Genomic DNA, 14,251 nt, shown 5'->3' on the forward strand with positions numbered 1-14,251 from the left:
CGATCTCACCTGTTGGCTGTAATAATCTATCTTGGCTGTGGCCTCTGGAGACAGCTCAATGTCATCAGCCCCATACACTTTCTGGGCTATTGTTCTGATCTTTTCCACAATCGGCATCTATGTGCAGGACAGTGCATCAGACGGGTGAAACCCAATCAAAGGGAAATAAGATTTAGTGAATACACGACTGTGTCACATCAGAGTTAAAAGACAAAAACCCTGCAAGAGACAAGATTTTTTCCCCTTCGACTCTTGCTAAACACTGTATACCTTTCAGTCTAGATCAAACCATCACTTTTTGACACAGAGTGGTGTCAACAGGAATGTCTAGATTCAGTAAACGTTTGTGTTATTTTCAAATCCGAATGGCCAACTTTCTGAGCTGAATAATGGCAAGGAATAGTTTTTATTAATAAAGCCTATGTAATGCCAGAACTATGGCTCAGTGAAACATCCATAAGGCCACAGAAGAATGTGCTATCACCTCCCAGGTACTGACATCAAGGTACAAAGCTGCAGTTTGCAAAGTGAAAGAAAACTGCAGCTTTTCTCAGTTAGCCATCAATGTCATTAACATGAAAAATAACAGTCATCACAGCTGTTTGTCTGCTGCTGTCTGCCATGTATCCTGCTGGGTCCTTCCCCTCAGACCAGCTGGCCACCTCTGGGGCGTCATCTTTACAGTTAACCAGCCTTCTGCTGCACCAAGCATCCTGTTCTGAGGGTTTCTGTTACGGATCCTTCCAGGCTTCCTTGTTTACCGGCTTTCACCTAACCCATACCCAACCAAGCTACCAACGTCCACTTGAATATAAACACTGGACTAATTAATTAGCTGATTTTACTGGATTTAACTTGGGTTGTTAAACAAGTCCTGTACTTGTACTCCAATTGTTGGTATGCAGGCGTACTGTAACAGACACCCACAGGGTAAGAGGATTGGTTCATTTAAGCCACAACTACCCAAACACAATAAATCAAACCAGTTGTTGTTTTTAACTCCACATTCTCTGGCAATGCTGCAAAAGACAACAGCACTGTTTACTACAAATAGACAGTTTCCAATCCTGAAAAAAGTAGAAACAGATAATAAGTCCCTGTCATACAGCAACAAAACACAGACCTCAATAGCATGACGTCTTTCAGTACAGGGCTTTAACTTTAGTAATGAACAGCTGAGAAACACAAAAAGCCGATTTCCATTTACAGCTCTTACATCTAAGTTGTACAGGAACTGGAAGTTGCCGGGAGTCCTGGCAGCTTCATTCACAGCCTTAGCCAGCTCTATAGTCCCTCGCCCTCCCTGCGCCCAGTGGTTACACGGCACAGCGTCAGATGCTCCACACTCTTTTGCGATCCGACACACAAGGTCAATCTCTGCTTGGGTGTCTGTCCTAAAGGTTCACCAAGAAAACACAGTTATCAGGACAAAAGATAAAATGAAAAAGAACAAAATTGTGCTTCTGGGGGTCACAGAAATGAACAAACTATTCCATTACTACATCAAGAAAAGGTTGATCACTCGGGCTGTTTTTGTGAATGAGTGAATCTGCATGCATCTTACTTGAAGACGTTAAGTGCCACCACGACTGGTACCCCAAACAGATGTGCAATTTGAATCTGCTTCCTGAGATTGCTATGGCAACCACCTGCAACCAGGCTCAGATTCTAGAGGAGAAAGAGACACAAGTAATAAAAAGGTCAGGGAGAACCTATAAATGTAGTTCATCTGAAAATCAAAAGACCTATAAACTGTACTGGAGCTGGCTGTTCACCACAGCACACATCAGCCAACAAGACAAAATACAGACAAGAACCTGCAGCTTCAGGATTTCTAACACTCCAAAACTTACAGCAAGACTAAATCTGTTCACTGTACTATAAAAACTGAGTGCCTGTACTGAACTGTAGTTTGCAGAAATATAATTTGAAGGGTATGAAAGGAAATCCAGTGAAAGCTTAGTTTAAATGGCTTCATTTCCCATCTAACTGGAGTTGTCCACCCTAGTAGCAGTTAACTAGATTTCATGGCATTCAACTTATCTTGTTAGTATCACCTTGTCTTTGATGTGGTATATTGTTGAAACAAAGATAAAAGTAATATAATACAGCACAGAGTAAGACTGTGGTAGTATCCTATTGTGCGCAGTTCAATAATCATTCTCCTATTCTATACTATATACACTGACTCACATGGATATTGATAGCATATTAATGCAGCTACTCCAGGTCTGACCATAGTAATCCAAATTGTGCATGCTGTGTGTATGTGCTGCAGCAGGCTCAGAGCAGTAAGGCCATACAGGTCCCATAAATTCATTTCCCTGGCTCTGTTTTCCTCAGTACTTCTGGTTCTTGTTACAGGCTTCACAATTAACTTACACTGCTTCATTATTTACTCAGCTGAACCTGCCAGAGAGACCACTGATCCAAGCCAGATATGGGCGTGCACGCTTTCTCTCTCTCTCTCTCTCTCACACACAAAGAATCCCACCTCACTGCACTCAGGCCCACATAACCAGAAACCACATGCAAAGGTTTTATTTGTGCTGTTAATCAAATAAATGCTCTTAGCCATGTTGGTGGGTGTTGCATACAGAGGATTACAGAGAGTTAAATGTCAATGAGAATACAGCTGGAGACCTGGGACACATCACATAGGGAGAGTACAACCTGAAACTTCCTTTACTGCACACTCACAAATCTCACACACAAATCTCTATAAACGTGTCAAATGATGCTTCATTTCCCAAGCACACACACACACACACACACACACACACACACACACACACACACTTGCCCTAAGGGACAAACCTAGTATAAAGGATCTGATAAGGAATATCAAACCTTATGCCAACACACTATGAGGATGCTGTATCACCACCCACAAACATGCATGTGTAACTCAAAAACATAACACACAGACACGCCACCAAGTACCGTTATGTCATGTATTCCCCAATGAGTTTCAGTAGCTCTCATTTTCCTGAAAACATCCTGACTTTACCAGCAAAATGCACCGAAGTGAGACTGAGCAAATTCATTTAACTTGATTAGAAGTGATGTCATAAACCATTAACTTCCAGGGTCTCCCAGTGGTTTAGCTTTTCGCCACAATGGCTATTTATAATTCTGAGTGTGTGCCTATGAATGTTTGTGCCCACACATGTATATTAGTGTGCATTAATGTGGCTCTATATAGCCCATACCTCTTCAATGTACTCTCTGGGAAGAGGTGCACCAGCTGACACCTGAAAAATAAATAAATAGATCACAAATGGATTGTTATTTAATCTATGTAATGTATATACTGGTTAATTAATCCATTTCTCTTGAGTTACAGTTCTTAAAAAGCATTAACAACTCTTTTCATAAGCATTAAAATTCCATGTTATTGTTTATGCAGGATGATTGTGAAAGTGTTCACAACAATGTCACATGTTAGTGTAGGATGTTGAAGATGTGTTATAATGGAACAGCCTTATGCAGAGTCACACTGTTTTGTTAACTTACATTTGGGCCTCCTCCGTGCATCTTTAGTGCTCGGACAGTTGCAACAAGCACCACCACATTAGGCCTCAAACCTGAGGCTCGACATTTGATGTTGAAGAACTTCTCCATCCCGATATCTGCTCCAAAACCTGCTTCAGTCACTGTGAAGAAACAGAGAGGAAGTGTTTATACAAGGCAAAAAACAAAACAAGTATCATTTTTTTGAATACAAGATTCTGGTCAGCCAGTCATCATGCTCCTTGTAACCTCTCTATGTCTGTGTGTGATGTTATATACCATGTTTGACTTCATTTGACCTCAGCTTTATACAAACAAGCTCAGACAAACATCTGAAAAGAGCCACGGGAATAGCTGATGAGTCTGACTGCGTTTCTGTCTGCACAGTAATGCACTGGCTTCACATTAAGGGCTCCATAAAGAGACAGCGGGCCTCTGACATGCACAGCTCTGCACACAGGCCTCTTGAACAGGCTCCAAACAAAGCAAATACTCCACCTGGAATGACGGCCTTAATACGATAAGGTTTCCTGTTACTGTTGTGTGTGTGTGTGTGTGTGTGTTTGGCATCACTGTAATAAAACACATGCTGGTGGGTCGAAACTAGAATCACAGAGGAAGACCAAGGTTGATTTCACACCCAACATGTTAAGTAAGCTTTTAACAACTTGTGGTGTGTGTTCTTCTTTAGACCAGTCTGTTCCTGGCAGGATGAAGCCCGGTAGGGGTTCAAGTGACAACCTGTTGTGGCTGACACTTGATAGGTCAAGTCAGTTTTAATTTGTATAACGCCACCACAGATTTGCCTCAAGGGACTCTATATTTCAATCAGATTTCCATGAAGAAATGCATTATTCTGTCTTGTTTTATTTCTGTATTACTGGTGAAGGTACAAATTACTTTACTAGAGACATAAGTAAAAAGACAAAAGGACAGGAAGAAGGGAAGAGAGGCAGAAAGAGAGAAAGGACAGAAAAGAGACAAGGTGTTGTATATTCAATTAAAAAGATGTGAAAATCTTCTGGTAGGGGGTGGGGGGGGGAAGAAGAAAAGGAAATAAAGCACCATTTTATTAGTAGAAATTAATGACTTCATATATACCACAAGTCTCTCTGAGTAAAGAGCAACAAAAAGGCTGAGCACAAGAATGTGACTAGACTTTGTTTGGCCACAGCCCGCTGTGTTTCTCATTAGCACCACATTGGAGCTTTGGCTCCGAAAACTAAACTAGCCTGCCAATGAAAAGTACATTCTTAGGTACAGTACTTGTGGATACCTCTATGTGATCTCCCACAAAAAAAAAAAAAAAAGAGGACAAGTACACATTCCACGCATGCACAATCCAGCAGAGCAAAGAGTGAAAATGACAACGCATATGTAACAACAGCAAATGTGAAAGGCTTTCTATGAGAGGATGTCATGAGGAAACACTTGCAAGCGTCCTGTTCTGTGTGATAACCTTGAACTGTCCAGAGAGCGCGAGGGGAAGAAAAGGTTGCGAAGAGGGACAGAGAGAGAGAGAAAGAGAGAGAGAGAGAGAGAGAGAGAGAGAGAGAGCTGGATGGTGTTACTACCAAAGCACCAACTAAAAAACTGGAACTCAAGTTAGATCAACACACCCAACTACATCCTGGTAGAGTTTTCCCACAATAGACCATGATGTATTTATGAGTATGTCTACAATTTCTGATTACTGATTTATCTGTTGATTATTTTTTTCAATTAATCTTAGCTAGCTTTGTCTGAGAAACAGCACAAAACTAAACATATTCACTTTACAATGACATCCAACCGTGAACAGGTCCAGTTTCTGCACTTCTTACCTCGGCCTTTAGCTTAAATAATTAACTGAGTTAAATAAACATGGTGTTCATTAGCGATTCTGAATGTGAAGGTTGGAGTTTACATATTACAGTGAGTGCTGATTCTGATATCCTAATGCAAGTCTGATTTCCGATCTCTGGGAGAATTAATGACCAACTGGACAGAAATTATATAATACTACCAAATAAATTCAAAGAAAACCAATGAAATGTGATATCTAAACTCAATTCAATATGTTAAAAAGCACAAGTTATTGTATAGTGTTACTGAGAGTGACAGGACACTGGTGGTTTAAAAACAAACAAAATGGAAACTCAAAAAAGCTGCAGGGTTAAAAATGTCATTTTTTTGGTGACCACTTCTCTACAACCCCAAATGATTTGTTACTCGTTTAGGGAGGCTTTGGGGTGTGGGAAATTTTACAGCAGGGGGGGGGTTATCTGCATTCAAAACTCCAGACTGTTGATGATACAGGAATCCCTCACTTCTGGCATGAGGAATTTATCCCCCAGCAGCCCCCTCCAATAGCAGCATTTCTCCATTTCAAGTCCAGATTCCAAAGTGATTTGAAAACATAATATTACTGATAATGATGAAGCATGGTTCTGGGTATGTTCAATACCCCCACACAACCCTGAGTTCACAAAAAGTTTGTGTACTTCGTTTGAGAGGAGCTTTCCAGGAAAACCAACCTGAGCGGTGTAGTACATAAAAACACTACGGTGCACTTCCATCAGGGAAGCTGACTCAAATTGAATGCTAACATCTGGGAACACAATCTGGAAATGCAGCGGCGATGTTAAGAAGAAGCTACAAACACAGTAATGATGTTCTGTGACTTTATAAAGCTGATATGGCCGACAAATGTGCACCCAGCAGATATGGCATGACAATAGCATTTATTCTGGACACCTGGCTGGTTGTTTTTTTTTGTTTCAGGGCGCCAGGTGAATCCAAGTCCTCCGCTCTCCTTTTCAGTTCTGATCTACATAGTTTCCTCCTAAGAAAAATAGCTGGCACTTTATCTGCTAAATGTTTCACTGTGTTCACCAACTAGATGCTAAATTTCTCTGCCGTTTGCTGCTGAGCAGGTAGTGTTTTTGCTGAAAACAGCTGCCTGCTGCGTTTGGAAAAGAAATTGATGAGACCAGTGGTGAACCAAAACAGTAAAAATGAACGTTAAAATAAAAATAAAAAAAATACAAAAAGAGCTGAAAGTCATTATAGCTGAGACATGCTGCAGGGTCTGGTAATAATTCAGTACATTTGTCAATATGTGTGACCCTTTTACATTACACACAGTCTCGTGGTCCATTATTAATATCAAAATATGGATAAAAACATGTTTAAAAAAAACAACTCACATTTCAAACATATCTGAAAGAGAAAACAGGCTGTAGACATTGTTGTAAATTCATTCCATCTTATAAACTATCCTGCTTTAACTGGGACCTAATGGACTTCCAGTAGCTCCAGTGCAATGAAGGATCATTCCCAACATTTCAAGTGTGCTTTCTGTTTTATTTCCAGAAGTGCTTTAGATAATCTAGCTAAATCATTGGCTGATTTAACATATTCATGTAGGACTGTCACTCAATAGCTAAAATGGATGCAGCTGCTGGAGGGAGGTTGAGTTCCTGACATACCTGAGAGTCAGGTAGCATGCACACAAACAGGCGAAGGGGAGGGAACAAGATGGACACACAGAAAACAAGTGGCATGGAGGAGTTGTGGTACAAAACACATACAGGCCTCCCTGCTTCTCTGCTCCAGTGTTATGAAACCCAATTCTCTACCTATCCTGCCTGCACATTTACCAAACCCATAGATGACAGCTTGATGTAAATGTTGTGTATGCACCCTTCTCCTTTCACAAAAAAACCTGTCTCACATACAAATCAGCTTTAAAGAGATTTGCATGTACATCAAATGCCCCTGACAAGCCCCACAAACTCACCGACACATGCACAAACATTACAGACACACTTGTGCAGTCAAAGTGAATGAAAAGAAAAAAGGGTAGTGGGATAGATGGACAGATAATAATGGAAATATTCAAGTATACTTTGACATTGATGGGATTAGTATCGTTTACTCTAAAGCATTCCAGGTGGTCTTAAGATTTGGCATCCCTCCTCTCTCCTGTGTTTTTCCACAGTCTTTCCACTGGTTTCCTAGAAATGTATGTAGGAGCAGCGCAGCAGTCCAACAGAGGCGTGTAAAACAGAGCCAGAACTAGAACCAAGATTGCAACAGCAACTGGCAAGATGAAGTTTATGAATGAAGTAAACCTAGTTTCACCTGCTCAATTAAGGAAGCTGAGGCCATAAATTCCTCTACATGTGGGGCACCTACAGTGAACATCCTCTTGTTTTCTTGTCAAAACCCTGGATCCCCAGGGTTTTGTTGTTGTACATCTGGTTTAGCTCACGTGTGTGATCAGTATGCACAGACTGTGTGCTCTTACCCACAAAGCCATCCTGTCCAACCAACTTCAAAGCCAGCTTGTCTGCCAGCACAGAGGAGTTGCCATGGGCGATGTTGGCAAAGGGCCCAGCATGGACAAACACCGGGGTACCCTGCAACAATCAGAGGGGTGCACAAACATAGAGAAGTAGTTGGGGAATCAGTGCAACCCACAGCAACTCACACAATCACATTTAAATAAGGACCAACCAGTTCTTTTAATTCACAATTCAACATCTTGCAGTCAAACTAGATAAATACTTTGGCTGGCACTGTGTCTGTCTCAACAGCAGGCACAAGTTAAGAGGTACTCGACTGGCACACCAGCCTAACTGTGGGCCAGGCTTCTCTCCCCTGCTGGTTTGGATTACTCCCTAAAGCCTGGAAACACACACAAGCTAAAAGAGCACTTAAAGTGCAAGTTTCAGCATCTGGCAAACACTCGGGCCAGTACAATTACTCCCTGTTGATATTTAGAAAGTGCCGACAGCCACATCTATGAATATAAACCCAACCCAGAAATAAATCAGTTCTCAGTCGCGAGTACGCCAAGTCTACCTAGTATCTTACAAAAACATGAAACATTACGGTTTCTGTAAGCAGAGACTCATTCATATTTAGGAGTACGGGGATAAAATATTTGGTCAACTTTAAATGGCCTAAACAGTACTAAACTTTATACTGTTGGGGATGTTTGTGCTCGTGTTAAAAGTGTAATAACATTTTCAAAAAAAAAAAACCGATAGTGTCAGAATAATAAAAAAAAAAAAGATCTCAAATCAATGAAATACAGTTGTATGTGATGGTATTGTCTTCTGAGCTGGGGTGAAACTCTGCTACTGCTTCTTCTAAGCTGTTAAGGTACTTAAGGTACAGTGCTGCATCTTTGGTTCTGAATTATTCAAAGATATTTTGCAGAGTGCATCCAGTTTACTCAAAGTGAGGCACCAAAGAATACAGCTGCCAAGGAAAGATCTAGTCTAAGATCACAAGCTGTGTTCATGACAGATGCTAAGTTAAAACTCCTGAGAAAACAGGCAGAGGAGAAAACTGGTGAAAGCCAACTGACCCATTGTTACGCCGACTGAATTCCTTGAGGGAGGAAAAAGGAAGGATGGGAAAGCCTTGTGCAATTTTCTAAGCTTTTGTTTGCATACCTCTCCCTCTGCCTGCATAAACAGCTTCCCCTAGGAGGAGTAAATCATCCATTTAAAAAAGGCTCTCACAAATGCTACCACTTGTCTATTTCTCTGTGTAAACCAATAGTACATCTAACAGCAGCATCTAGCAACATGAAGAGTAAGATGAATACTGTACATGCAATCAAAAGGAAAAAAAAAATGGGGAAAGAGGGCACAATATAATGACAAAACATCCTTTCACTATTGCTAAACATTCAATAACATGTTGCTGTTCTATTCCAATGGAGAGTTTCCACACGTCAAACATTACGTGATTTCCATGTATGCTTTCAACTCCTGAACTTAAACTTGACCCAGTTCACACTTTTCAATCTTTCCACATCCGTACCCAAGGGAAAGTGATTCAGGAAATTTAAAAAAAGTTAAAAAAAAAAAATATGCTCAGGCTGGGTGATGAAAGTGGAAATGAAATAAAACTCCAATATAAAAGGATTAAGAGGACCAGGAAGGAAAATGAATAAAAACAGGAAGATGGAGATCATGTCACCACTTCCTCTTCTTGTGGGTCTCTTCTACTGTCCATCATGCCCGCTATAGAACAGTGCTAAACTAATAAAATATTCCTAACCAAGATTTTCAGAGGACTCATACCTGAAAGCCTGGACTCACACTCCTGACTGTCTAGAGACTGCCTCTCAGGAAAGATGAATGCAGTCTTTCTGCAAAACTCCACGTAGACAGGATGTTTGGAAAATGCATAGAATGACCGCGGTCTGCTTAACAGACACGTACACAGGGAGTAGGTTCAGAAACGACCCCTTTTCCTCTTGTGCTAGGTCCCCTCCAAACTCTGACCCATCTGAAACAACACACAAATGTGTGCTTCAACACTAAAACACACCAGCTTCCATAAGCCAACTCTGTTCTCATGTGTGCATCTGGATTCAACATGTACACTCGCAAGCCAAGAGGGCACAAAGGGCACAGGCAGTCAACATCGATGGAAAATTCTCATGGAGCTCTGAGGCCCGGTTGGTCCCGATACCAGTTCCCTGACCAGAATCAGGGTAAACCCACACAGGAAACAGTTTCACACAACAGGACCGGAATGCTTCCTCAAAAAAAAAAAAAAAAAAGTAACCAAATCTGCTGAATGCACTACTCCACGCCCTCTACACCCTTGAAAACACTCAATCTGGGACAGTCTCTGTTTATTTTCCCCACCCAGTGATCATGTAATCAAGCTTTATGACCAAAACCAAACAAGAAATAGCCCTAAAACAAAAGGAGAAACACAAAGCTGTTATCAGAAGTATGACTGCTGACCTCCAAGCTGGGACCCACTGTCATACACGGCATCGAGTGAATGAGTCAAAAGTGAGAAAAAGGTTTTACACCAACTCTACAAATAAACAATATTTTTTAAACCATAAAGGCAGATTCATAAAAGTTTTAAATAACATTCACAGAAAATAGAAGGCAAATAATTCCATCATATTCGCTTGGTTTGCCAAAGGCTGAGCTGACATATTCAAATGACTCACCAACGGCTCCAAAGCTAAAAATATTCAGTTTAATATCAGAGAAAACTAAATAAAAAGGCAAATATTCATAATAGAGAGGGCTGGAAAATGACTGAAATGAAGTCAACTAACAAAATAGAGATCGCTTAGGGTCACTTATGTATACGAGTGTGTCTGTCTGTGCTTCTGTGACGACACGTTCATGTATCTTATGGTAATTTCTCAAAAACAAAATGAAATCCAGATATTGTGAAAGGCAAATTAAACTGTTTCCATAGTGCAGCTGAATGAATCTGGATGAGCAGCCTCCTGTCTGAGACCGCCACCTGTCCTCTGTACACTGCTAAACCGCTGTTCCGATAAAGAGCCATGGGAGGAAAAGCTCCAAGTGAAGCGCTTTTAGTTTTTAACTTTTCTTTCACAGTAGAGACTGAGGCACGTTCAGCGCACACTTCGAATCTCCCTGTGGACTGTCAGGCCATTCATTCTACAAGATAGTCAACATAATGAATACTTAAGTGGAGTTACGTGCATTTCTCACCTCAAGAGTCTGCATCAGCGTGGGTTTGATGGCATCTTTCATTAACACCGCCAGTGCTCCACTCACACCCTGATGGGGGAAAAGAAACATGGCAGTGGTGGCTGAACCTCACCAATACAAAACAACCTTCTGTTAATGTAAAGAAAGGTCAAACGGCTGCATACTATAGATGATAAACGGCCCTGCAGTCTATTTGAAGGTCTCTGTGAAGCAAGTAAAGCTTGCTACCCGAAAATATTCCTTGTCAGCAATCTTGACACACTAACACAGCCATATACCATGTTCCCACTGGGCCAGGCTCTGAGGTGTGATGATGTTTTTGTATCCTGACTAACCAAAAAGATTCATTTAACTATATAGAAACTCATCCTCTACAGCTCTAAAACAACACAGGGGCACTTTTCTGTGGGAAACCAGAGCCAGCTGTGAAAACACAAGCAAATACTGAAATGCTGCCTGTTGTTCGTAGCAGCTGAACTACTTTACATGGATGTTAGTAAGGGGTGCTAAAAACTGATAGGACCTGCTAGCGATATAGTGATGATAAGCTAACTGTAAAATTGCCAAAGTTAAAATTCCCACAGTCCCTGAATGAACAGGCCACACACCAGGTCCTCCGCGGTGACGGGCTGGCCAGAGCGACTGGTCCCCACCACCATGCGAGCCAGTCTGGTTTTCATGTCCTCCAGGCTGTCTGCCAGAGCCAGGATGGCCATGATTTCGCTGGCCACTGCAATGTCAAAGCCAGTCTGAGGAAAAGAAAAATCACACAGTGCAGTGTCAACCACAAAGGCAGCAAACTGAAGTGTTCCTACAGTGGCCACAGCAGTTGTTGGATCTAAAAATACTCATTTTAGTAACTGTGAAATAAGAAACAGAAATTCTGTAGTTTCATGGCCTCATGCTTCTTGCATGAAGTTATATGAAAGCTCATGGCTGTGATGCAAAACAATACAGTTACACAATGAAATACATTTGACGCGGTTTCAATACCTGGTGACTTCTGAGTAAAGACTGAATGACTCCCAAGACCACAGAGCTGTAGCAGCCACTGGCAACTTTGCATAGTGACTGGCAGATAAGATCATCTAGACACTGTAGTCACCATCTTTATCAAATGGGCAAGCAAATCCAAATCTTATAAACATGGCTTAATTTTAGAGCAATAGCTTTGAGAACAGATTAAACTATGAACAACTCATACTGATGCGACTTTCTTTATGTCAAGTTAACAAAAAGAAAGAAAAAATGAGTGGATGAGGGCTATCTACAGAGTAGAGGATGGAAAACCAAAGAAGTCTCCATTCCACATCACAAAAAAAAAAAGAAACATAACTTAAACCCCATCAACTCACCAAAGAAAACAACATTTCTATTCCCACTCCCAGTGATAATACCCTGAGGGGCTATAGGCTATCCAGCACTGGAGGATGGTGGAGGACAGGGGGACGTAAAGGAAACAGAATGTATGAAGTGATGGTGGTAAATGTAAGCATATGCTGAACTAGCTTGAAGGCTAATTCTAGGCGTATGTGTGGATGGGTTGTTTTCTCCTTCTTTAAACATTTGCTTTCACTTAGGTCAGCTTGTTTCCCATTGAGGTGAAGTGTTTCTTTACAGGATTTCATTTAGCAGTCAGTACTACAGACGTATGGGTGAAATACATCTGGGATTTATCATGGAGAGGGGAGAGGGAAACAGCATTTATATGGAAGTGAGGACATGTCTTCACTTTCTCACGCATCTTCAAAGGGCTGTTAGAGGGTTAAGACTTGGTTTTAGGGTTATGTTAGGATTAGATTTAGGTTAGGTATTATGTATTTAGTTGTTAAGATTAAGGGGTTAGGTAATGTATTATGTTAATGAAGATAACAGTACAAATGTGTAGGCATGAGGAAGTTTTATACATTGTCATACTGTGTGAGTGAATGAAAAAATATCTGCAATCAACAGGAATGCAACTTATTAGAATCAGTGGATGTCTCAGTCCAACACTAATATTCTGGTTACAGTTAAAATACGTTTACAAAGAGGATTCGAGACTGTGAAAGCATGAATGCTACTTACCTCTCTGATCTGTCCCTTTTCAGTGTTCGCCTGTCCAATGGTGATCTTCCTCAAGAAACGGTCATTTGTATCAACAACTGAAAACCAAAAATAAAAAGACATTTTCAAAGCTTAATCTACTTCTTTGAGATTGAACACTGCCATAACAAAGACAGACATGAGACATCTTTAAAATATAACTTGACCTGATATCTGAGACAGAAAATTCACACCATGATCCTGACAGACAAACCCCATTCTCCACGCATATTAAATCAATTCAAATCCACAGGTTTGCACACACATAAACTCAATAACATGTTCAAAGATTCTTATCTCTTACTTGAAGCAGCTGTTGACACACCATAAGTGCTCATGCTATGCTACAAGGGATTTGCTACTTACTTTCTTCACTCAGCTTTTCACCTCTGCTCTGATAATGTGGCTTAAAAGACTGTGTGCCATTGTTACAATCAGCCAGGAAACCACAACATTATCCTGATGTTGGTGTAATGTAATGAAAGGGAAAAACATGGTTGGTCACGCCCGCACGACAGTAGGTGGGAAATCTGTTTTTAATCTCCAGGGTTTGGCTCTTAAAAAAAAAGAGCCCTCTGGAGCCACTGGAGTAAATACCACCTCAGTCACAGCAGCACCCGGCTGATCGCTCTCACTAACAACTATCACTGAGGTAGCACGTTCCACTCATACCATACCCGCTGTAATAATTTCCTGACTGCAACACATCTACACAAGATTTCAATATGAACACACATGCCAGAAATATGTCACTGCCAATTTTCATTCATGAGAACTAGAATCTTAAAATAAATAATGGTTTTAGAATTAAATACATAAAAAGAAAAACACACTCCAGTCACAAACTGTGTGTGACATTCCTCAGGCCTGGCACAATAAAAGACTGGCTTCATGTAGCACGGGAGGTTTGTCAAGACATCTTAGATGTAGATCAAATGTGAGTGATCGTCATGATCAAAAATATAACGTTGTCTGCAGAAAAGTAAACTGGCTGGTCTGGCCCAAGCATCACCATTTCATTCTTTCATCTCATCATCGCAGTGAAAACATCTTTGCTATACAGAAATCTGGTCGGTTTGCACATACTGTCTGTACCATTTAACATCACCACCGGATTCTTCAGTCTGCAAACTGAATGTACATGAAGTTGCAGATGA

The 14,251-nt window shown here is 40.9% G+C and overlaps 1 protein-coding gene across 5 annotated transcripts in view; it reads right to left on the bottom strand.

The window, feature by feature from the left end:
• The window catches only part of mthfd1l (methylenetetrahydrofolate dehydrogenase (NADP+ dependent) 1 like), a 35,300-nt gene that overhangs the window by 6,636 nt on the left and 14,413 nt on the right, over window positions 1-14,251 (bottom strand). For all 5 annotated transcript variants that reach the window (XM_020588892.1, XM_020588912.1, XM_020588897.1 and 2 more), the window contains 9 exons: window positions 13,077-13,153; window positions 11,618-11,758; window positions 11,010-11,078; window positions 7,805-7,916; window positions 3,517-3,656; window positions 3,213-3,254; window positions 1,565-1,668; window positions 1,217-1,394; window positions 10-117 (listed from right to left, as the gene is read on the bottom strand). In XM_020588892.1, coding sequence (XP_020444548.1) covers window positions 10-117; window positions 1,217-1,394; window positions 1,565-1,668; window positions 3,213-3,254; window positions 3,517-3,656; window positions 7,805-7,916; window positions 11,010-11,078; window positions 11,618-11,758; window positions 13,077-13,153 — 971 coding nt within the window. The remainder of the gene's footprint in view (window positions 1-9; window positions 118-1,216; window positions 1,395-1,564; window positions 1,669-3,212; window positions 3,255-3,516; window positions 3,657-7,804; window positions 7,917-11,009; window positions 11,079-11,617; window positions 11,759-13,076; window positions 13,154-14,251) is intronic.

The sequence above is a fragment of the Monopterus albus genome, unplaced genomic scaffold (genome assembly GCF_001952655.1).
Source record: "Monopterus albus unplaced genomic scaffold, M_albus_1.0 scaffold9.1, whole genome shotgun sequence".
Classification (NCBI taxonomy): domain Eukaryota; kingdom Metazoa; phylum Chordata; class Actinopteri; order Synbranchiformes; family Synbranchidae; genus Monopterus; species Monopterus albus.